The following is a 25,206-nucleotide window of genomic DNA, read 5'->3' as shown; positions in this document are numbered from 1 at the left end:
TTTTCCCCCTTTATTCTGCCATTTTGTATTTAGTTCATGGAAAGGCGTACATCCCCAATTGTTCCTTTATCATGTAAATACAACCCATGAATGTAGACATTGCCAGTGTTAAGGCTGAAAAAGCAGAGCCCTGCTGATTTAATCTTTCATGTATTGTGTGAGCAGCCTGTGCTAGACTTTCAGTATTTCAGTCAAGTCAAACTAACAGGATGGCGCATAACCTGTAATGTCCAGGGTTGGTGCAGTCAATGTTCAGCTTAAGAGACCATTTTCTAAGTCTCCAAAGAATTGTACAAATGTCCTGTTTTTGCTTTGTTTTGTTTTTAATGCATAGGCGACATTATTAAGCAGTCTTGGAATGCATGTCAAAACATGTCAAAACATATCTTAAAGAGGTTGTAGCTTCATATTCTTTAGAAAATAAGTAAATTTCTCAAATACGTTTTCTTCTCTTTCTACCTGCAGCCATGCTTTCTTGGTTCTGAGTTGGAAGAGCTGCAGAGTAAGAAGGCAGCATTTTACCCAACAGCCCAATCAGCTAGTTCTTCATCTTTGTACTAAGGAAGGCTGACAGGGTAATTAATGTCAGTAAATGAGTGGCTTCTGGGAATGAATCTGCTTTAGAATTGAATTAAAAAATAACACTCCCATGAAGCTTAAATCAAACTGGTGTCTTATTTGCTTTTTAGAAATAGATTTTGTTTAAAGGGAAGTACTCAGATTAATTGTGTACAAAAATCTCTAAGGCATGTGTCTCTTAATTCTTTGCTGCAAGTGTGGCAATTATGCCATTTTTATTAACAGTTTAAGACAGGAAAGCAGGCAGTTGATGTGACTTGAACCCCTTAGACTACCTCCTGGTCCAAGAAAACCTAATTTATTATAAGGCTTTGATTAAAAGCCTCACTACTTACTCCTTCCTGACTCTGGTATATTCTCTTAGATTCAGTGGCCTCTGACTCTAAAGTCTGTCTCATCACTGAGATCCTATTACTCAGAGATAATTTCAATGTCTTTAGTCACCATCCAGACTGCTACTGACTCCTGTTGCTTTATTAGAAAATACATTTACTATTATTTCCTTCCTCTGTCCCACCAGACTATCATTCCAAATGATTGCCGTATAAACAGCACAGGGATACTATATAATATTGCCCTGAGGCTCTCAATTCATAACCTAACTCAGTGGTTCTCAACCTTCCTAATGATGCAACCCTTTATAATACAGCTCTTCACGTTGTGATGACCCCCAGCCATAAGATTATTTTTGTTGCTACTTTAGAACTATAATTTTGCAACTGATATAAATCATACTGTAACTATCTGTGTTTTCTAATAGTCTTCGGATACCTCTGTGAGAGGGTTATTGACCCCCCCCCCAAAGGAATTGAGACCTACAAGTTGAGGGCCACTTGTCTGACAATTGACCTCAGAAACCTTTCTTACTCTGATTCATGGCTGTTTTCAATCTATCCTTTCTACTTGCCAAATACCTACCCTTTAGTCAGATTCAACTACTTCCTGACCTCACACTCGTACATCCAGCCCTGCTACAAATGTACTCTCTTTTGGAGTACTTTAGCCTGTGAGGTACAAAATTAATTAAATCTGTAGTAAATCCTTCTAATAAATTTATATTTAAATGCTTAATCCAATGGAATCATTTCATTCCTTACTTTATCTATCTGCTGTATTTAATACTATTGACCCACTTGCCTTTCTTGAAAGCTTAATTGATTTAAAGGAATAAGAATGACTCGGACCATCCAGATAAAGAATATCAAAATGCTACATGCTGAGGAACCCAAACATTTTGTAATGTTAAAAAGAGGTAGAAAACTGAGCTATGAAATAAGGCCTGTGCTATTTCAGAGACAAAGTACTTAACTATTAATGCCTGATCTAGCAAGTGCAGAGAGCTCCATGGATTATAATCCAGTCCCCTTTTGATTTTCAAGTGTATTTTGAGTTTAACCCAGAGAAAGAGGGGGCAGGTTCTGTAGGCAAAGTGCTTGCCATGCAAGCCTGGGGACCTTAATTCAGATCAGCAGCACTACGAGCTGGGTGTGGTATGACCCCAGCACTAGGAACCAGAGGCAGGCAGATCCCAGGGGCTTGCTTGCCAACCCGTGTAGCCAATCAGTAATCTTCAGGTTCACTGAGATGCTCTATGTCCACAAACAGGCGGGCATTAAGACAGTAATAGCAGAATATCAACGTCTAACACACAAACACGTACACAGAGAGAGAGAGCGTGCATAAAATTCTGTGTATTCCTTACTAGCAAAAGGCCTCTAAATACTTCATTTGTGTCTGGTATTTGCAGTTCTCCCTCCCTTACCATTTAAATCCTCCCTGATGTTTTTGCACTTATAAGAGCATGTCCCTCATTTGAGACAACTCATAACCTTCAATGCCCCAGTGCTCAATTGTCTATTCTTTGTTTATGTTCCGCTCTCCGCTTTGTCACTAGTGAATTATGAGACCCTAGCCAGTCATCTAACTACCTTTTGTCTCAGTTTCTTTAGCTGTAAAGTCAGGATATCTGGTTACATTAGCCTAGATACCTATAGCTTCACTCAGCCATAAAACTCTGGTTACTACATTTTAAAAAGCTGCCTCTACAAATTTCTCTCTGGGTTAAACTCAAAATACACTTGAAAATCAAAAGGGGACTGGATTATAATCCATGGAGCTCTCTGCACTTGCTAGATCAGGCATTAATAGTTAAGTACTTTGTCTCTGAAATAACACAGGCCTTATTTCATAGCTCAGTTTTCTACCTCTTTTTAACCATGTAGTGTTGATAAGTAACTGAACCTCTCTGATCTAGAGTAGGGAAGATAATACCTAAGCTAAAACTTCAGTGAAAGTTAGCAAGGAGAAGCAGACCTAGTACTAGGGCTCCTGTTTCCAGGATTTGGAGTATAGCAAATACCTACAGCACATATACTTTTTCCACAGGTTGGCTATCCAGGAATTACTGTTTCTCAATTAGTGGGTTTTTTCCAATGAGAGAAGAAAGCAATACCATCTCTCTAGGGAAGTCAGTTTGGTCAAGATTTTTCACTTGAGCTGTAACACCTGTATGGTCAGGTGACGTTTTGGATCTATTGAAAGTAACAGTGAATGAAGAATGACTGATGGAATGTCATCTGTCCCATGTGCAAACACATGTGAAAACACCCAGGAGCTGCAAAAGGCAACACTGTTTTTTATTTCACCATATCAAAAGAGACAGAATCCATTTTGCCTCTGAAGGGTGGATTCTATAAAGAGAATTAAAATAAATGAGTAAACTGAGCATTAATAACAATTTGCCAGCCTTCTGATTGTTTCCCATTAGCTGGGATTACATTAAAAATGCATCTGACCCTTACTGATTGTAAGGCATTCGCTCTTGGGCTGTCTAATAAAATCTACTCACAGACCTTTCATTGCATACATTCTGACAAACCAACTGAGTGTTCGCTGATGCTCCTCTGAAAAGCAGGATGTCATATAAATGGTATTTGGGTCATTTGTGGTGCTCTCTGTCTCCCCTCTCAAAGACCAGCAGTGGATTCTGATCTTACTAATATTGATAGTCTTACCACAACTTCCCAGAGTGGATGCTTCAATGTAATTAGAATTGCTAGATGTTCCTCCTTTTCCATTTCCAAAGACTAATTAGTTTTTGTTTGCTTTTGTTTTTTATTGGTTATTTTATTATTTACACTTCAAATGTTATCCCCCTTCCTGGTTTCCCTTCCTCAAGCCTCCATCCCCCTCCTCCCTGCTTCTATGAGGGAACTCTTCCACCTCCAGCTCACCACCCTAGCATTCCCCTACACTGGGGCATCCAGTCTCTACAGGACCAAGGGCCTCTCCTCCCATTAATGCCAGACAAGGCCATCCTCTGCTACACAAGCATCTGGCCCATGGGTGTCTCCATGGGTCCTCTTTGGTTGATGGGAGCTCTGGGGGATCTGGTTGGTTGATACTGTTGTTCATCCTTCGGGGTTGCAAACCCATTCAGTCCTTTCTCTTACTCTTCCATTAGGGTCCCTGTGCTCAGTCTGATGGTTGGTGGTGAGCATCTGCATCTGTATTAGTCAGACTCTGGCATATCGTCTCAGGGGACAACCAAAGAGGCTCCTGTCAGCACACACTTCTTGGCATCAGCAATAGTGCCTGGGTTTGGAGTCTGCAGATGGGATGGATCCCTAGGTGGGGCAGTCTCTGGATGGCCTTTCCTTCTGCCTCTGCTCCTCTCTTTGTCCCTGCATTTCCTTAGTTAGGAACAATTCTGTGTTAATATTTTTGAGATGGGTAGGTGGCCCCCTTCCTCAACCAGCAACTGTGCCTAACTTCTGGATATGGCCTCTACAGGTTCTCCCTCCCCTCTGTTGGTATTTCAGCTAATTTCATCACCATTGGGTCCTGGGAGCCTCTTGCTTTCCTGGTATCTGGGACTTTCTAGTGGCTACCCACACTTCCCTACCCCCCACTGCTACACACCTCTGTTCAGTTCCCTGACCCTCTGGTCATCTCCCCCATCTCCTTCCACAGCTGATCCTGCCTCCTTTTCCTAAACATTCCCTCTCCCTCTCAGGTCCCTCCTTCCCTCTACCTTCCGGGACTATTTTGTTTCCCTTTCTAAGTAGGGCTGAAGAATCTAAACGTTGGTCTTCCTTCTTCTTGAGATTCTTATGGTGTATAAGTTGTATTGTGGGTATTCCAAGCTTTTAACCTAATATCCACTTATCAGTGAGTGCATACCATGTGTGTTCTTTTATGCCTGGGTTACCTCACTCAGGATATTTTCTAGTTCCAACCATTTGCCTGTTAATTTCATAAAGTCATTGTTTTTAATAGCTGAGTAGTACTCCATTGTGTAAATGTATCACATTTTCTGTATCCATTCTTCTGTTGAACGACATCTGGATTCTTTCCAGCTTCTGAGTATTATAAATAAGGCTGCTATGAATATAGTGGATCATGTGTCCTTGTTATATGTTGGAGCTTCTTTTGGATATATGCCCAGGAGTGGTATAGCTGGGTCCTCAGGTAGTACTTACTATATCCAATTTTCTGAGGAAATGCCAGACTGATATCTAGAGTGATTGTACCAGCTTGCAATCCCACCAACAAGGGAGGAATGTTCCTCTTTCTCCACATCTTCTCCAGTGTCTACTGTCACCTGAGTTTTTGATCTTAGCTATTCTCACTGGTGTGAGGTGAAATCTCAGGGTTGTTTTGATTTGCATTTCCCTGATGAAAAAGGATATTGAACATTTCTGTAGGTGCCTCTTGGCCATGTGAGATTCCTCAATGGAGAATTCTTTGTTTAGCTCTATACTCCATTTTTAATAAGGTTATTTGTTTCTCTGGAGTCTAACTTCTTGATTTTTTTTGTATATTTTGGATATTAGCCCTCTATCAGATATCGGGTTGGTAAAAACCTTTTCCCAATCTGTTGGCTGCCATTTTGTCCTAAAGACAGTGTCGTTTGCCTTACAAAAGCTTTGCAGTTTTATGAGGTCCCATTTGTCGATTCTTGATCTTAGAGCATAGCCATTGGTGTTTTGTTCAGGAAAATTTCCCCAATGCCCATGTGTTCAAGGCTCTTCCCCACTTTTTCTTCTATTAGTTTGAGTGTATCTGGTTTTATGTGGAGATCCTTGATCAACTTGGACTTAAGCTTTGTACAGGGTGATAAGAATGGGTCAATTCGCATTCTTCTGCATACTGACCTCCAGGTGAACCAGCACCATTTGTTGAAAATGCTATCTTTTTTCCACTGGATGGTTTTAGCTCCTTTGTCAAAGATCAGTTGACCATACGCATGTGTGTTCATTTCTGGGTCTTCAAATTCTATTCCAGTGATCTACATGCCTGTCTCTGTACCAATGCCATGCAATTTTTATCACTATTGCTCTATAACACTGCTTGAGGTCAGGGATGGTGATTCTCCCAGAAGTTCTTTTATTATTGAAAGTAGATTTTGCAAATGCTAGTTCTTTGTTTTCCCAATTATCTTGAATCTTTACATGAACTTTTCTTTGTCTCCATACTGAGTGTTGATTTAGGCACTACCCGTTTAGCACATGAACTGATAAATTGGTAGAGTTTAAATATTTCCTCCTATGGAGTTCTCATTGCTGTGCAATGGGATTGGAAATTGGGCCGAGAGAAGAAAAGCATTGAACTGTTAATTAAAAACAGACGCTATACTTTAATGAAGACAGTGCCCTTTTCCCTGCTTACAGGCATACACTTAAATCTCAGCAAATGGTATCACAAGGTCTTCTATGTTTACTTAAGGAAAATAGATACATCTCTGGCATTCTTGACATTACTCTCAGTAGATGTTATGCTTCGTTACTTAACAGAAGTCACCATAGAAGAATCACAGTTCCTGAATAATGGCTTCATTACAAAATGTTAAACCCCACAAATGTGGTCAGGGGATGAACATTTGCATTCTGGTATGGTATATATCTTCCAGAATAACCATATATTACTCAGTCTGTCAGTGGGCATAAAGTAAATTCCAGTCATGTAATTAATGTGATATTTGCTTCACAGAATATTATTTACCATGCAGCTTCTTTAACAATGAGTTCCAGATGGCTTTTTTATTCTAAAGTAGGATATTATTCTGAAGTTTTTTGTTTGTAAACAACTGTATCTAAACAGATGTTCTTGAAAATTCTTTACATGTGAATAGAACGGCTGGGTTGTATTCTGTGGTCAAAGCTCCATGCACCTTGATGACCATAACTTCTTCAAGCTCAGATTTATCTGGATAAATGAAGCGGGTTTGTATTTCACAAGTTGAGGTCATCACTAATCCTCACTCCAGACCTGTGATAAGGTATTAAAAAGCGCAGATTGGGAGTTAAGAGACCTGCATCCAATAGTAAATATTAACATTGCAGTAGCTCCTGTTTTTTAGGAAGCCAAGAAGTACTACGGTTTGCACAACATCCAAGATGTACAGTGTGGTATATCAATAGTAATACCAAAACCAAAATCACTTAAGGAAGGCAGTGGTATCCCCATTGGATAGATTGAAAACAGAAGTTTTCAGAGGCTGTGTAATTTCTGCATGGCCACAAAGATACAGACTAAGCTTTAAATGCGCGTTTCTCTGTTCCGTGATTAAGATGTGTTTATCCAATGTGATATCCTTGAATGAGACATTTCATTCAGCCGAGAATTTTCCTTTATCATATCACAAGTTTAGAATACTTGGTGGCTTTTACCCCTACATACACACTAAGTCTGTCTGATAGGCTAATGTAGAGCATAGACTGCATCCTGAAGGAATGAAATCCGATCTTATTGGTATGGGGCCAAGTATCATTGGCTTAACTCCTCAGTTGAGTCTTTCATGCTACCAGAGTTAAGAATAACTGGAATTATGATGGTGACACTATTTGCAGTTATTACAAAACTCAAACACCTAAGCCTAAAGCAATTCTCAAGCCCTTTCCTAGCTTTCTGCTAAATAACAGTGTCACTTAAGAGCCATAAGTAAGTCCTTTCGCCCTAAGCCTCCCAAGGAAACACACAAGGAAAAACTAAAATGGTGAGTTCTTTAAATTATAAAATTCAAAAGTTAGCAGTTTATAAGTTCTTCCTTCGTGCTCTTTATCAACTACAAAAGTGGGAAAGGTTATCATGAAAAATTCCATCTTCTCAGCCACACCAGTAAGGTGTGCAGCAGTAGCCCAGTGAGGTAAGTAGGGCTAATGCCAACCAAGGATGCTCCCAAATCGACTGCTTGCCAGCTCGGCTATGAGTCAGGTAGATGCTTCATCCTCATCTGCGAAGGAGTCTCATTCATTTTCACAAGGGAGCTGTAATCCCTGATTATTGAGCTCTCCAAAGCTTGAGCTGGGAGAATTGTTGAGAGCTGAATGGGAAGAATGGATTACACAAAATAAATCCTTGCAGACAAAAACCATCACTGGAAGAGAAGGAAAAAACATGGCCAGCATGCCCTGTTTTGTTGGGGTTTCAACTATAGGATTTGACTTTAAAATCCTTTGACACATATAAAGAGTAGCACAGAGTTGATGGATCCAACAAGCTTTATATATACAGGAACGGAAAGCAGTTTTTCAGCAGAGGAAAAATCTTCTCATTTTAATGACTCTCAGTGGCAAGATTTATCTTACTTTAGTTAATGTTTTCCAGGCAAGCTTTAAGTCTCTGCTGTGTTATACCCCTTTTAAATGCTGCAAGATTAGCTTTGGGACTGACTACTCCAGCAAGAAATTAAAGGAAGGGCGTATTTGTATTTATATCTTTTAAAATCCTCAAAAATATAAAAAGGATGTTTTGTACTCTAATTTGTTTAACTGTGCCATTCTAACAGCTATAAATGCTTTTGTAAATATTCACCCTGTAATTGTCAAGTTAGTCCTGAAGCACTTCTTTCAATAAATATAAATAGAATGTGTCACTGGTTAATATAAGTGAGATTTCCCCTACTTACTATTGTTAATACAAACAACCAATAATAACAGCATCACTGGCTTATCACAGCAAAAACAAGGGACTAAACTAAAGATCTCAAGATGGGACAGACATACAGAAAGGGTCTTCATTCCATAGCAATCACAGTCACCAAATCATTGGATAAAATGCTTTTCATGTTCATGCAACAAGTTTTCTATAGAGCAAAGATAAACACCATGGGGGGCTAAAGTTTTGTGGGACAATAGGACTATCTCTGAGAAAAAGCCAGGTTTCAAAGAGCTTGAGTGAATGTTGTTATTTCAGATGCTTTTGCTTTTCAATTTAGATCTCCCGCCACCTGCAACACGAGAAAGACCACCAGGCTGTAAGACTGTATTTGTGGGTGGCCTGCCTGAAAATGGGACAGAGCAGATCATTGTGGAAGTGTTTGAGCAGTGTGGAGAGATCATTGCTATCCGGAAGAGCAAAAAGAACTTCTGTCACATTCGCTTTGCTGAGGAGTACATGGTGGACAAAGCCCTCTATCTGTCTGGTAAGTGTTGAGATGTGGCAATTGTGCTCGCACGGCACAATGCAGAGATCTGAGACCAGAGTCATTTGAGTCGGCAGCAGCAGTGTGTGAACTAAAAGGGACTCCCTTTGCCTTAAAAAATATGTAAGAGGCATGTTACCTCTTCTCCAGCCTTCTTCCATAAAGCCATCAGATGGTCTACATGGTCTTGTGGCATTAAAGATATGGATGATAGGCTCTGACTCTCAGTGTCTCATCCCAATTCTTCCTACACACATGTCCCACATACACAGGAGATTCTAGGTTCCAGAATGTGCCACAGTGTTTTATGTCTATCCTTCTGCTGTCATTGTCATTACTTTGCCCATATCACACACACACACACACACACACACACACACACACACACACACACACACAAATGTACACATCTTCATATCCTAGTGCTACAGCTCATGTATGGAAACTTTCTCTAATTTATCTGTCCAATCTGTTCCCAAGATGCTTTATGCACCCTTTCATGGGTGATCCCATAGTACATGGTACTTTAACATGATGTCTACTAAACGATTCTAGAACTCATGCTTCTTGCATAAGGCATACCCACTACTACTACTAATGATAACTGACAATAACAAATACCATAGGGAAAGAAAACAAATAAAAGGAGCATGAAAGAGGGATGGAAAATATGAATTTTTTCTGAATCCTAACAAGGATATGCAGAAAGATCACTTTTTACATTGTATTTAACATATATCTGTTGTGTGTGTGTCTATGTGTGTTTGTGTGTTTCCATGCATGCCATGGCCTGCATTTGGAGGCCAGATGACAATTTACAGGAATCAGTTCTCTCCTAGTATCATTTTTTTTCTTTTTTTTTTTTATTATTAACTTGAGTATTTCTTATATACATTTCGAGTGTTATTCCCTTTCCCGGTTTCCGGGCAAACATCCCCCTCCCCCCTCCCCTTCCTTATGGGTGTTCCCCTCCCAACCCTCCCCCCATTACCGCCCTCCCCCCATAGACTAGTTCACTGGGGGTTCAGTCTTAGCAGGACCCAGGGCTTCCCCTTCCACTGGTGCTCTTACTAGGATATTCATTGCTACCTATGGGGTCAGAGTCCAGGGTCAGTCCATGTATAGTCTTTAGGTAGTGGCTTAGTCTCTGGAAGCTCTGGTTGCTTGGCATTGTTGTACTTTTTGGGTCTCGAGCCCCTTCAAGCTCTTCCAGTTCTTTCTCTGATTCCTTCAATAGGGGACCTATTCTCAGTTCAGTGGTTTGCTGCTGGCATTCGCCTCTGTATTTGCTGTATTCTGGCTGTGTCTCTCAGGAGCGATCTACATCCGGCTCCTGTCAGTCTGCACTTCTTTGCTTCATCCATCTTGTCTAATTGGGTGGCTGTATATGTATGGGCCACATGTGGGGCAGGCTCTGAATGGGTGTTCCTTCAGTCTCTGTTTTAATCTTTGCCTCTCCCTTCCCTGCCAAGGGTATTCTTTTTCCTCATTTAAAGAAGGAGTGAAGCATTCACATTTTGATCATCCGTCTTGAGTTTCGTTTGTTCTAGGGATCTAGGGTAATTCAAGCATTTGGGCTAATAGCCACTTATCAATGAGTGCATACCATGTATGTCTTTCTGTGATTGGGTTAGCTCACTCAGGATGATATTTTCCAGTTCCAACCATTTGCCTACGAATTTCATAAACTCGTTGTTTTTGATAGCTGAGTAATATTCCATTGTGTAGATGTACCACATTTTCTGTATCCATTCCTCTGTTGAAGGGCATCTGGGTTCTTTCCATTTTCTGGCTATTATAAATAAGGCTGCGATGAACATAGTGGAGCACGTGTCTCTTTTATATGTTGAGGCATCTTTTGGGTATATGCCCAAGAGAGGTATAGCTGGATCCTCAGGCAGTTCAATGTCCAATTTTCTGAGGAACCTCCAGACTGATTTCCAGAATGGTTTTACCAGTCTGCAACCCCACCAACAATGGAGGAGTGTTCCTCTTTCTCCACATCCTCGCCAGCATCTGCTGTCACCTGAGTTTTTGATCTTAGCCAATCGCACTGGTGTGAGGTGAAATCTCAGGGTTGTTTTGATTTGCATTTCCCTTATGACTAAAGATGTTGAACATTTCTTTAGGTGTTTCTCAGCCATTCGGCATTCCTCAGCTGTGAATTCTTTGTTTAGCTCTGAACCCCATTTTTTAATAGGGTTATTTGTTTCCCTGCGGTCTAACTTCTTGAGTTCTTTGTATATTTTGGATATAAGGCCTCTATCTGTTGTAGGATTGGTAAAGATCTTTTCCCAATCTGTTGGTTGCCGTTTTGTCCTAACCACAGTGTCCTTTGCCTTACAGAAGCTTTGCAGTTTTAGGAGATCCCATTTGTCGATTCTTGATCTTAGAGCATAAGCCATTGGTGTTTTGTTCAGGAAATTTTTTCCAGTGCCCATGTGTTCCAGATGCTTCCCTAGTTTTTCTTCTATTAGTTTGAGTGTGTCTGGTTTGATGTGGAGGTCCTTGATCCACTTGGACTTAAGCTTTGTACAGGGTGATAAGCATGGATCGATCTGCATTCTTCTACATGTTGCCCTCCAGTTGAACCAGCACCATTTGCTGAAAATGCTATCTTTTTTCCATTGGATGGTTTTGGCTCCTTTGTCAAAAATCAAGTGACCATAGGTGTGTGGGTTCATTTCTGGGTCTTCAATTCTATTCCATTGGTCTATCTGTCTGTCTCTGTACCAATACCATGCAGTTTTTATCACTTTTGCTCTGTAATACTGCTTGAGTTCAGGGATAGTGATTCCCCCTGAAGTCCTTTTATTGTTGAGGATAGCTTTAGCTATCCTGGGTTTTTTGTTATTCCAGATGAATTTGCAAATTGTTCTGTCTAACTCTTTGAAGAATTGGATTGGTATTTTGATGGGGATTGCATTGAATCTGTAGATTGCTTTTGGTAAAATGGCCATTTTTACTATATTAATCCTGCCAATCCATGAGCATGGGAGATCTTTCCATCTTCTGAGGTCTTCTTCAATTTCTTTCCTCAGTGTCTTGAAGTTCTTATTGTACAGATCTTTTACTTGCTTGGTTAAAGTCACACCGAGGTACTTTATATTATTTGGGTCTATTATGAAGGGTGTCGTTTCCCTACTTTCTTTCTCGGCTTGTTTCTCTTTTGTATAGAGGAAGGCAACTGATTTATTTGAGTTAATTTTATACCCAGCCACTTTGCTGAAGTTGTTTATCAGCTTTAGTAGTTCTCTGGTGGAACTTTTGGGATCACTTAAATATACTATCATGTCATCTGCAAATAGTGATATTTTGACCTCTTCTTTTCCGATCTGTATCCCTTTGATCTCCTTTTGTTGTCTGATTGCTCTGGCTAGAACTTCAAGAACTATATTGAATAAGTAGGGAGAGAGTGGGCAGCCTTGTCTAGTCCCTGATTTTAGTGGGATTGCTTCAAGTTTCTCTCCATTTAGTTTAATGTTAGCAACTGGTTTGCTGTATATGGCTTTTACTATGTTTAGGTATGGGCCTTGAATTCCTATTCTTTCCAGGACTTTTATCATGAAGGGGTGTTGAATTTTGTCAAATGCTTTCTCAGCATCTAATGAAATGATCATGTGGTTCTGTTCTTTCAGTTTGTTTATATAATGGATCACGTTGATGGTTTTCCGTATATTAAACCATCCCTGCATGCCTGGGATGAAGCCTACTTGATCATGGTGGATGATTGTTTTGATGTGCTCTTGAATTCGGTTTGCCAGAATTTTATTGAGTATTTTTGCGTCGATATTCATAAGGGAAATTGGTCTGAAGTTCTCTTTCTTTGTTGTGTCTTTGTGTGGTTTAGGTATAAGAGTAATTGTGGCTTTGTAGAAGGAATTCGGTAGGGCTCCATCTGTTTCAATTTTGTGGAATAGTTTGGATAATATTGGTATGAGGTCTTCTATGAATGTTTGATAGAATTCTGCACTAAACCCGTCTGGACCTGGGCTCTTTTTGGTTGGGAGACCTTTAATGACTGCTTCTATTTCCTTAGGAGTTATGGGGTTGTTTAACTGGTTTATCTGTTCCTGATTTAACTTCGATACCTGGTATATGTCTAGGAAATTGTCCATTTCCTGAAGATTTTCAAATTTTGTTGAATATAGGTTTTTATAGTAAGATCTGATGATTTTTTGAATTTCCTCCGAATCTGTAGTTATGTCTCCCTTTTCATTTCTGATTTTGTTAATTTGGACGCACTCTCTGTGTCCTCTCGTTAGTCTGGCTAAGGGTTTATCTATCTTGTTGATTTTCTCAAAGAACCAACTTTTGGTTCTGTTGATTCTTTCTATGGTCCTTTTTGTTTCTACTTGGTTGATTTCAGCTCTGAGTTTGATTATTTCCTGCCTTCTACTCCTCCTGGGTGTATTTGCTTCTTTTTGTTCTAGATCTTTTAGGTGTGCTGTCAAGCTGCTGACATATGCTCTTTCCTGTTTCTTTCTGCAGGCACTCAGCGCTATGAGTTTTCCTCTTAGCACAGCTTTCATTGTGTCCCATAAGTTTGAGTATGTTGTATCTTCATTTTCATTAAATTCTAAAAAGTTTTTAATTTCTTTCTTTATTTCTTCCTTGACCAGGTTATCATTGAGTAGAGCATTGTTCAATTTCCACGTATATGTGGGCATTCTTCCCTTATTGTTATTGAAGACCAGTTTTAGGCCGTGGTGGTCCGATAGCACGCATGGGATTATTTCTATCTTTCTGTACCTGTTGAGGCCCGTTTTTTGACCAATTATATGGTCAATTTTGGAGAAAGTACCATGAGGAGCTGAGAAGAAGGTATATCCTTTTGCTTTAGGATAGAATGTTCTATAAATATCCGTTAAGTCCATTTGGCTCATGACTTCTCTTAGTCTGTCGACATCACTGTTTAATTTCTGTTTCCATGATCTGTCCATTGATGAGAGTGGGGTGTTGAAATCTCCCACTATTATTGTGTGAGGTGCAATGTGTGTTTTGAGCTTTAGTAAGGTTTCTTTTACGTACGTAGGTGCCCTTGTATTTGGGGCATAGATATTTAGGATTGAGAGTTCATCTTGGTTGATTTTTCCTTTGATGAATATGAAGTGTCCTTCCTTATCTTTTTTGATGACTTTTAATTGAAAATTGATTTCATTTGATATTAGAATGGCTACTCCAGCTTGCTTCTTCTGACCATTTGCTTGGAAAGTTGTTTTCCAGCCTTTCACTCTGAGGTAGTGTCTGTCTTTGTCTCTGAGGTGTGTTTCCTGGAGGCAGCAGAATGCAGGGTCCTCGTTGCGTATCCAGTTTGTTAATCTATGTCTTTTTATTGGGGAGTTGAGGCCATTGATATTGAGAGATATTAAGGAATACTGATTATTGCTTCCCGTTATAGTCATATTTGGATGTGAGGTTATGTTTGTGTGCTTTCATTCTCTTTGTTTTGTTGCCAAGACGATTAGTTTCTTGCTTCTTCTAGGGTATAGCTTGCCTCCTTATGTTGGGCTTTACCATTTATTATCCTTTGTAGTGCTGGATTTGTAGAAACATATTGTGTAAATTTGGTTTTGTCATGGAATATCTTGGTCTCTCCATCAATGTTAATTGAGAGTTTTGCAGGATACAGTAACCTGGGCTGGCATTTGTGTTCTCTTAGGGTCTGTATGACATCAGTCCAGGATCTTCTGGCCTTCATAGTTTCTGGCGAGAAGTCTGGTGTGATTCTGATAGGTCTCCCTTTATATGTTACTTGACCTTTTTCCCTTACTGCTTTTAATATTCTTTCTTTATTTTGTGCGTTTGGTGTTTTGACAATTATGTGACGGGAGGTGTTTCTTTTCTGGTCCAATCTATTTGGAGTTCTGTAGGCTTCTTGTATGTCTATGGGTATCTCTTTTTTTAGGTTAGGGAAGTTTTCTTCTATGATTTTGTTGAAGATATTTACTGGTCCTTTGAGCTGGGAGTCTTCACTCTCTTCTATACCTATTATCCTTAGGTTTGATCTTCTCATTGAGTCCTGGATTTCCTGTATGTTTTGGACCAGTAGCTTTTTCCGCTTTACATTATCTTTGACAGTTGAGTCAATGATTTCTATGGAATCTTCTGCTCCTGAGATTCTCTCTTCCATCTCTTGTATTCTGTTGGTGAAGCTTGTATCTACAGCTCCTTGTCTCTTCTTTTGGTTTTCTATATCCAGGGTTGTTTCCATGTGTTCTTTCTTGATTGCTTCTATTTCCGTTTTTAATTCCTTCAACTGTTTGATTGTGTTTTCCTGGAATTCTTTCAGGGATTTTTGCGGTTCCTCTCTGTAGGCTTCTACTTGTTTATTAATGTTTTCCTGTGTTTCCCTAAGTGTGTTCATGTCTTTCTTGAAGTCCTCCAGCATCATGATCAAATATGATTTTGAAACTAGATCTTGCTTTTCTGGTGTGTTTGGATATTCCATGTTTGTTTTGGTGGGAGAACTGGGCTCCGATGATGGCATGTAGTCTTGGTTTCTGTTGCTTGGGTTCCTGCGCTTGCCTCTCGCCATCAGATTATCTCTAGTGTTACTTTGTTCTGCTATTTCTGACAGTGGCTAGACTGTCCTATAAGCCTGTGTGTCAGGAGTGCTGTAGACCTGTTTTCCTCTCTTTCAGTCAGTTCTGGGGACAGAGTGTTCTGCTTTCGGGCGTGTAGTTTTTCCTCTCTACAGGTCTTCCTACAAACATCCATGGTGCTGCCAAAGGGAAAGACATCACTGGCAATCGATGCTATAAAAATGACTAAATTTTGCTCATTAAATGTGAGCATTCTCCTAGGGAAGGTCACAGGTGCCACAATTCTCTTGAATGGGATTCTTTTTATGTAAATTATAAAATAAAGTGGCAAAAAAGAAACAAAAGAACAAAATCCACTCTGAAAGATATTGCATGGATGCAGGAAGACTCGTTTTCGTTGGAGTGGAAGCTCTTATGGGTGTACACAATCTGTAGCATCTTTAGCATCTTTACTGTTGTTTGTAGGGTTTTCGTATCCTCACCCCTTGTGTGACTCATTTGTGACTTAGATGTTGTGTAAAATGAGTGATTTTTTAAGTACCCCACCAATCTGTACAGGGTCTTTAACAAGTTTGTTGGTAAAATGTGATTTTTTTTCTAAAATAACTTGTGGTACCCTTTGTTACGAGGCATTATCTATTATAACACTAAATAGAAACAGAGGCACGATAATTGATGCACATAATTCAAAATACAATTACATAATATGTGATATATGATACAAATATGAACCTATTAGCAACCATTAAAAGAATTAATATGCCATCCATTCTCCAAAATGTCCTTTGTGTCTCTTTGATAATTCTTTCCTCCCTCTTAGTCATTGGCAATCTGTTCTTTATCAGATTGCTCTGCATTTCTTGGAACTTCCTGTAAGTACAATTATACATTATGTATGTGCTTTCCCTTGCGGAGATCCACATTTCCATTTGCTGTCATTTCCCTGGTTCTTGAATTTCCTTTAACATTTTTCATAGCACTGGTTCCGGATGGCCTCTTTCAGAATTTGTATGTTTCAGAAAGAATGATTTTTAGCATTCAGGTGGCTAAGAGACAAGAATCATGAGTTTCAGCCCAGTCTTGGCTATATAGCAAGAACCTGTCTCAAAAGGAAAAAAATGACTTTTTGTATGAGAAAGATCTTTTATATTTTTATGAGATTATAATTATATCATAATATATATCATATATTATATATAAGTATATATATAATATAAATAAATATATATACTCACTTCTTTAAACTATTCCATATACCTCTCTTTGCTTTTTTCAAATGCAGGCCTCTTCTTATTAACTGTAGTTACATCATATATGTATATACAAATATTTTCTAAATACAATGTGCTCGGTCTATATTATGTTACTTGTATATATGTTTTCAGGGCTAACCATTTGGTATTGGTAGCCAGTTGGTAGAGATACACATTTTTTATTCTTATAAATAATGCTCTTGGGCTTTGTTCTGAGATAAAAGCATGAAACTTGGGAAATCTTTATCCTTTTACAGCTTCTTCTCTAGGCACTGTTCAGCAGGACAAAGCAAGCCTAGGGCTAATTTTTCTTCACTAGTAAGGCAAAACCTTTCTGATACCTTGTCTCTCTTACGTATGAGTTTTTGTCCTCTGTCTGGTAGAGAAAGGAGCTGTTTCCAGACGTATGTGAGCTCCAGAGATTACATCTTCTAACACTTAGATGCTTTCCACTTATGATCACTACTCCAAAAAATTATTGGGGCAGTCTCTGAAGAACTCTCCTACAAATCTCTTAAATCCTTGCCCTGTGCAGATTCCTTCCTTCGGACAGTCTGCATCATGAACACTGTTTACCATAGTCTTCAGCAAATCCCAAAGAAGAAGAGCAGTCTGGGTCTGAGCTTCCCGGTCTGCACTCAGACCTGGAAACCTTGTCTGGACAGTAGCCAGGGGCAATCACAGGGACCATCTCATTTCATTGCCTCCCACTGCTTCATTTTCCAGTATCTTCAACACCATTATTTCACATAACTATAACTATATATATATATACGTATATATACACACATATATACACACATCTATAAATATATACATATACATACATAAATACATATATAATTGCATGTGCTAAATTATTTATAATTCATATCTATATACAGATATATAGATACCATTTTACTTTTAAAGGAGGAAAATAGATATGATTCTCTGTTGCTTATCCAGGAACAAGATCTCTATTGGGCATTGCTCAGCAAAAGAGAAGAGACCTCCACAGCTTTGCAAATCTAACATCCTGGATTCAAGTTCTGACTCTTCCGGCTACACCGCACCCCTCCCCACCTCACCCCTGCCACCTAGGGCAAACTGCATACCTCTCTACCTTCTCTAATATACATTTTCCTCTTTGGTAAAATATCCTGGGCTTTGAATGAAGTAACATGGATGCATATATTTGTGTGTGTGTGTGTGTGTGTGTGTGTGTGTGTGTGTGTGTATATTTGTCTCAGCTCCTGAAACATGAAATATACTTAACAATATCTTAATTGTTTGTTAGGAACTTTGCTTAGACCAATATAACTGGCACAAAACGGAGATTTAGGAAGTTGAACCTGGTTTTCTAAATCCAAGTTCTACGATTGTTCTAATTACATCAACATGTTTTAGTATATCCCAAACTATGTACTCTCCCTGTCTCTCTAGTTTCTCCCCCAGAAATGAAAGTAGTCCAGAGTTCCCAACTACACCCAGGAAACAAATTTTAAATGTCAAATTATAAACTAGTGTATTTACATTTTGCTAAAATTCTGTGGGATATTTGTAACTTATATTCTTGAAGTTATCCAAAAGCACCATGGTAGAGAAATGCCACTCTTCCCAGCCCTTGGTATATTATAAGGCTCATTCTTTCATTAATGTTCTTTTGTTTTTTCTTACTCTTGTGTTTATATGCCAATATATGATGTGTGTGCATGTGTGCGCGCGCGTGTGTATGCATGTATGTTTGAACACCTTGTGTGTGTGACTGTGAGTTTGTTTGTGAGCCCCTGTCCTCCATCTTGTTTGAGACAGGATCTCGTACTTGCTGCTGTGGTGGTACAATACCTTGACCTTGAGCTCCTACGCGTCATCCTGTCTCCAGCTCCCAGCTCACCATAAGACCATTAGGATCACAGACACTTGCTACAATGCCTAGCTTTTTATGGGGATTCTGGTGATTTAAACTCAGTTCCTCGCAGCTACGTAGCAAGCGCTTTACTCACTGAGTCATATCCTGAGCCCCCAGTGCATGTCCTTGATGTCATATCAAGTGGCAAAATAGAGGAAGGGCATCCTAAAAACAAGATCATCCAAAAGCATAGAATACAAAACTGTATTTAAAATGTGTTCTGTGTGCTCTGGAGAATGATCTGTTGATAGCCATACTTTCTGCTGTTAATAAGTGGGTTTACTAAGTGTATGATAAATCAAAGTAAAAGAAAATGATAAAGCAGAATAGCATCAAGTTGAGTACTCCCAATACCCACCATAAATCCACTAGGGAAGCTCCATCGAGGTGGTCAGCAGAAATTACTGATTGAGAGAGTCAGGCAGAGCAGAATATCCACTTAGATAAGAACTCCAAGTAAAAGCAACAACACAAAGATGACATTCTAACAACGGAGGTTTACAAGCAACCAGCAGAGACAGAGTGGGGATGCCCTGATAAGGCAGCCAGATGAAGTTCCCAAACAAGATTCCTTCCTGGGCAGAGCACAGTATTCCCTCACTGATGCTTCCAGGTTTGGTTTTCGTTGTTGTTGTTTGGTTTTTGTTTTGTTTTGTTTTTTAAGGGAACATATAGAAATTGCATTGTCAGATTGGGGCCTCACAGCATCCATCAGAAACCAACTGGGAAAGTTCAACTAGTCATCTGGAGTTGCCAGTTGACCTTTGTCTCCACAGATGGGCCTTCTATGGCTGAACTTCTGGATCTTTCCGACTATACATAATTTTATACCATGGGATAAATGATAGTAACATCTGTTGGAAATGACTTACCTTCTAGCTACTCTCAAGGGTCTACTGATTTTTACTCTTAGACTATTTGGCGCTTCTTTATCCCTCCTTGTGACAGTATATAGAGTGAGATGTTAATCTAAGTCCTTTGATGATTCACTTTGATACCACTGGGAGAGAATTTGGTGTTACGTGATCACATAGAATTACTGAAACCCTCTCTATGACACTGAACTTCAAAAGGTACATATGGTTGTTGGCTTACTAGTCTCTTCTCCCTTTCCCCACTCCCATTTTAATTTAGGTTACAGAATTCGCCTGGGCTCTAGTACTGACAAGAAGGACACAGGCCGGCTCCATGTTGACTTTGCCCAGGCTCGGGATGACTTATACGAATGGGAGTGTAAACAGCGTATGCTAGCAAGAGAGGAGCGGCACCGTAGACGGATGGAAGAAGAAAGAATGCGTCCACCATCCCCACCCCCAGTGGTCCACTATTCAGATCATGAATGCAGCATTGTTGCTGAAAAACTAAAAGGTACAGAAGATATTCAAGCCCCAAGATTACGTGAACACCTTTCTTAAAGCATTGTAATAAATATCATTGCACTGTTGCCAGTTACCCTTTCTATTTCTAACTAATAGATAGATCCCGGCATGTCTTCTGTTGGAGGCTTGCTGATAGTACCAAGTAACTTCAGAACCAGGAGATTTGTTCATCCCACTTGTGTCTCTGGTCCTTCATTGTCTCAAAGGTTGATACTATCTAGAGATCAGATAACTAAGAAGAAATATTTTCCCACTTACCACACTCAAAAATTTTAGATGTGATTAATGGTTTAGGACCTACATGTGTGCCCACTTTCTCAGAGGGTACAAGAGAGATTTGAATTTTCAATCAGTGAGTACATCATCATGCTATAACTTGATATGACCCTGTGAAATTCCAACAAAGTTCTCATTTTATTTTTTTCCCTTTTTTTTATTAACTTGAGTATTTCTTATATACATTTCGAGTGTTATTCCCTTTCCCGGTTTCCGGGCAAACATCCCCCTCCCTCCTCCCCTTCTTTATGGGTGTTCCCATCCCCATCCTCCCCACCTTGCCGCCCTCCCCCCAACAATCTAGTTCACTGGGGGTTCAGTCTTAGCAGGACCCAGGGCTTCCCCTTCCACTGGTGCTCTTACTAGGATATTCATTGCTACCTATGAGGTCAGAGTCCAGGGTCAGTCCATGTATAGTCTTTAGGTACTGGCTTAGTCCCTGGAAGCTCTGGTTGCTTGGCATTGTTGTACATATGGGGTCTCGAGCCCCTTCAAGCTCTTCCAGTTCTTTCTCTGATTCCTTCAACGGGGGTCCTATTCTTAGTTCAGTGGTTTGCTGCTGGCATTCGCCTCTGTATTTGCTGTATTCTGGCTGTGTCTCTCAGGAGCGATCTACATCCGGCTCCTGTCAGTCTGCACTTCTTTGCTTCATCCATCTTGTCTAATTGGATGGCTGTATATGCATGGGCCACATGTGGGGCAGGCTCTGAATGGTTGTTCCTTCTGTGTCTGTTTTAATCTTTGCCTCTCTAACATCTTTAGTCATAAGGGAAATGCAAATCAAAACAACCCTGAGATTTCACCTCACACCAGTGAGAATGGCTAAGATCAAAAAGTCAGGTGACAGCAGATGCTGGCGAGGATGCGGAGAAAGAGGAACACTCCTCCATTGTTGGTGGGATTGCAGACTGGTACAACCATTCTGGAAATCAGTCTGGAGGTTCCTCAGAAAATTGGACATTGAACTGCCTGAGGATCCAGCTATACCTCTCTTGGGCATATACCCAAAAGATGCCCCAACATATAAAAAAGACACGTGCTCCACTATGTTCATCGCAGCCTTATTTATAATAGCCAGAGGCTGGAAAGAACCCAGATGCCCTTCAACAGAGGAATGGATACAGAAAATATGGTACATCTACACAATGGAATATTACTCAGCTATCAAAAACAACGAGTTTATGAAATTCGTAGGCAAATGGTTGGAACTGGAAAATATCATCCTGAGTGAGCTAACCCAAACACAGAAAGACATACATGGTATTCACTCACTGATAAGTGGCTATTAGCCCAAATGCTTGAATTACCCTAGATGCCTAGAACAAATGAAACTCGAGAAGGATGATCAAAATGTGAATGCTTCACTTCTTCTCTAAAAGGGGAACAAGAATACCCTTGGCAGGGAAGAGAGAGGCAAAGATTAAAACAGAGACTGAAGGAACTCCCATTCAGAGCCTGCCCCACATGTGGCCCATACATATACAGCCACCCAATTAGACAAGATGGATGAAGCAAAGAAGTGCAGACCTACAGGAGCCGGATGTAGATCTCTCCTGAGAGACACAGCCAGAATACAGCAAATACAGAGGCGAATGCCAGCAGCAAACCACTGAACTGAGAATAGAACCCCTGTTGAAGGAATCAGAGAAAGAACTGGAAGAACTTGAAGGGGCTCGAGACCCCAAAAGTACAACAATGCCAAGCAACCAGAGCTTCCAGGTACTAAGCCACTACCTAAAGACTATACATGGACTGACCCTGGACTCTGACCTCATAGGTAGCAATGAATATCCTAGTAAGAGCACCAGTGGAAGGGGAAGCCCTGGGTCCTGCTAAGACTGAACCCCCAGTGAACTAGACTTTTGGGGGGAGGGCGGCAATGGGGGGATGGTTGGGAGGGGAACACCCTTAAGGAAGGGGAGGTGGGAGGGGGATGTTTACCGGGAAACCAAAGAATTATTATTACGTATTAAATAAATTAAAAAAAAATTAAAAAAAATTTTTCCTAAAAAAAAAAAAAACAATGACTTTATGAAATTCGTAGGCAAATGGTCAGAACTGGAAAATAACATCCTGAGTGAGGTAACCCAATCACAGATAAACACACATGGTATGCACTCATTGATAAGTGGCTGTTAGCCCAAATGCTTGAATTACCCTAGATGCCTCGAACAAATGAAATTCAAGACGGATGATCAAAATGTGAATGCTTCACTCCTTCTTTAAAAGGGGAACAAGTTCTCATTTTAAAGATGGCAAAATGAGCTGGTACAGTGGGACATGCTTGTACTCCCATCACTCTGGAGGCTGAGGCAGGAGGATCACCAAGAATTGCAAGCCAGGCTGGGTTTTAGAATGAACTCCTATCTCAAAATAAATAGACAGAACCAAACAAAGTTGTCAAAATGAAGGCTCAAAAAGTATTCACCATGTGCATGTATTGATTACCCTGAAGACTTAAATACTACCCATGAAATAAAGTCTCTATCTTTGTTAAAGCCCAAGATATTGCATAAAACAACTATGGATACTGCTAGATATTGCTAAGACCAACTCCTTTTTTTCTTGTTGTTTTGTTTTTATTCCTGTTCTTGCTTCATTCTTAGAGCTACTTTCTAATTTGACTTAATCACCTTGCCTGTTCTCTTGTCATTATGACTTCAACCCAGCCTCTCATTTTTCTGAGTACAGTTGATTTTATTTAATGAATGCTGCTGTCCCATTCATCTTACTCATGACATTGACAGAGCTCTAATGGTATGAATTTGCCCTGCTTCTGGGCTTTCATTTCAGCAAGATCCCACTAATTCTACTTTCCAAATAAATAGGTCTCACTTGCCCAACTTGTTTGCATTACATTTAAGAAATCTCTTTGGATTAATTTTGACTTTCTGCAAGGGAAAAACAGGAAGCGTAGCCTCCCAAAGTGAACTGAAATAACAGTGCACTTTGAAACCCTGGAGAAGCTTTCGAGTTAGTAAGATGCCAGTTCCAAGACTTGTCTATTCACAAGACACCAAACAAGACACTTTACCTTTAAGAAGAAAAAAAAGAGTGTGCTGGTTGCACAGCCCTCAAGGAAAGCACAAGCAGCATCAACATCAAAGACAATCCAAGTAATAAATGAAAAGTTGCTCCTAGGGAGGACTCACCTACCATTGTGTCTGCACTGAAAAGGGGGTTGGCAAGAAAAGAAAACTGCACAGCAACATAGAACTACTTGTCTAAGAGCTTCTAGCCAGAGAGGGGCGTAGAGCTCTAGAATATGGTTTCAGTTGAATGTTCTAGTGTGTCACAAATCTCTAAGTAGCAAGCTTGGGAGGCTAGTTGGGAGGCTTAGAAGAGCAGTGTTGCTCTATGAACATTAACACTAACAGAGTGACTCCTGAGGAACTGCACAAATCTACTTGGAGGGAAGAGAAAAAAGGTGTGAGGACACACAGAAATACAAGGAACTGCATCAAAAGAAATCCTGGCTGGGACTAAGGGGATAGGCTAGAGTTCAGGATGGGACTCCAGAATACTGTTATAAAAGGTTGAAGGTGGGAAGGCCTATATGGGAAGAAGAACCCACTGAATTCTCTCCTTAGGCTCTTTCCATAAGTACAAGTTCATGAATCAGGGTAACCGTGCTACATATCCAGTTAAATGCAACCGTCTCATTGGCTGTCCCTTATTAAAATGCAAGATTACAGAATAATGGAAGTTCCCTCATTGCTAATTCATTCTCCTCTCTCTCTCTCTCTCTCTCTCTCTCTCTCTCTCTCTCTCTCTCGCGCGCGCGCGCGCGCGCGCGCGCACGTGTGTGTGTGTGTGTGTGTGTGTGTGTGTGTGTGTGTGTGTGTTTACTGGTAAAAGTAGAAACTAAGGCCTCACACACCCTTACAGCCCTTACAGAAGTTTTAGGAAAGAAAGAAGCCATCCTCTTTCTGAAGCTCTTCATAAGCCACAACCAATGGGCCTAGCCTTTCCTTGTTTGTTTCTTTCAGTCTGCTCCCTCCATGTGCATGTGTGGATGTTAGCTTCCTTACATTAATTCATATAACTATAACTGCCAAAAAGCCATGATGACCTCTTTGCCAGCATATTGAGAAAATGGAATGAGATTTGATCATTGTTTCCCAAATAAATTCTTCTGTTTCAGATGATTCCAAATTCTCAGAAGCTGTGCAGACTTTGCTCACCTGGATAGAGAGGGGGGAGGTGAACCGCCGCAGTGCCAACCACTTCTACTCGATGATCCAGTCAGCCAACAGCCATGTCCGCCGACTAGTGAATGAGAAAGCTGCCCACGAAAAAGAAATGGAGGAAGCAAAAGAGAAGTTCAAGCAGGCCCTTTCTGGAATTCTCATTCAGTGTAAGTGGAACTTACACTTCTGCCGGAGGGACGAGAGAGCCCTTCACTTAATCACCCTGTGCCCTCCCTACACAGGATCCCAGGCCTGCAAAGCTATCTATTTCAAGTGGCAAGATAACCTTCTTAACTGCCTTGTGCTCTCCCTGTAGCAGTGGATCTCAACCTTCCTGATGCTGTGACCCTTTAGCATAGTTCCTCATGCTGTAGTGACCCCCAACCAAAACCTTATTCTCATTGCTACCTCATAACTGTAATTATGCTACTGTTAGGAATTGTAATGTAGATATCCAATATGCAGGATATCTATGCAACCATCAAAGGGGTGGTGACCCACATGCTTAGAGCTGCTTTCTTGTGCTGTCAAATCCCAAAGCTCTAATCGCAGGACACAAGTGAGCACCCCCTGTTTCAAGTTTCTCTGCTTTGATTTGTTCTGTTCTGCAGATGCACTGGAATATAGGTAGGCCACAGCTCATGCTTTTACAGCCCTGGTCCTCAGTG

General features: G+C 40.3%; 1 protein-coding gene across 20 annotated transcripts in view; it reads left to right on the top strand.

The window, feature by feature from the left end:
- Enox2 (ecto-NOX disulfide-thiol exchanger 2) overlaps nucleotides 1-25,206 on the top strand; it is a 322,087-nt gene that overhangs the window by 248,127 nt on the left and 48,754 nt on the right. For all 20 annotated transcript variants that reach the window (NM_001427048.1, XM_087599660.1, XM_087599655.1 and 17 more), the window contains 3 exons: nucleotides 8,798-9,004; nucleotides 19,828-20,061; nucleotides 24,493-24,705. In NM_001427048.1, coding sequence (NP_001413977.1) covers nucleotides 8,798-9,004; nucleotides 19,828-20,061; nucleotides 24,493-24,705 — 654 coding nt within the window. The remainder of the gene's footprint in view (nucleotides 1-8,797; nucleotides 9,005-19,827; nucleotides 20,062-24,492; nucleotides 24,706-25,206) is intronic.

Source organism: Rattus norvegicus, chromosome X (assembly GCF_021556685.1).
Source record: "Rattus norvegicus strain SHRSP/BbbUtx chromosome X, alternate assembly SHRSP_T2T, whole genome shotgun sequence".
NCBI lineage: Eukaryota > Metazoa > Chordata > Mammalia > Rodentia > Muridae > Rattus > Rattus norvegicus.
The sequence above is the reverse complement of the archived record's forward strand: the minus strand, read 5'-3'. Positions and strand labels throughout refer to the sequence as shown.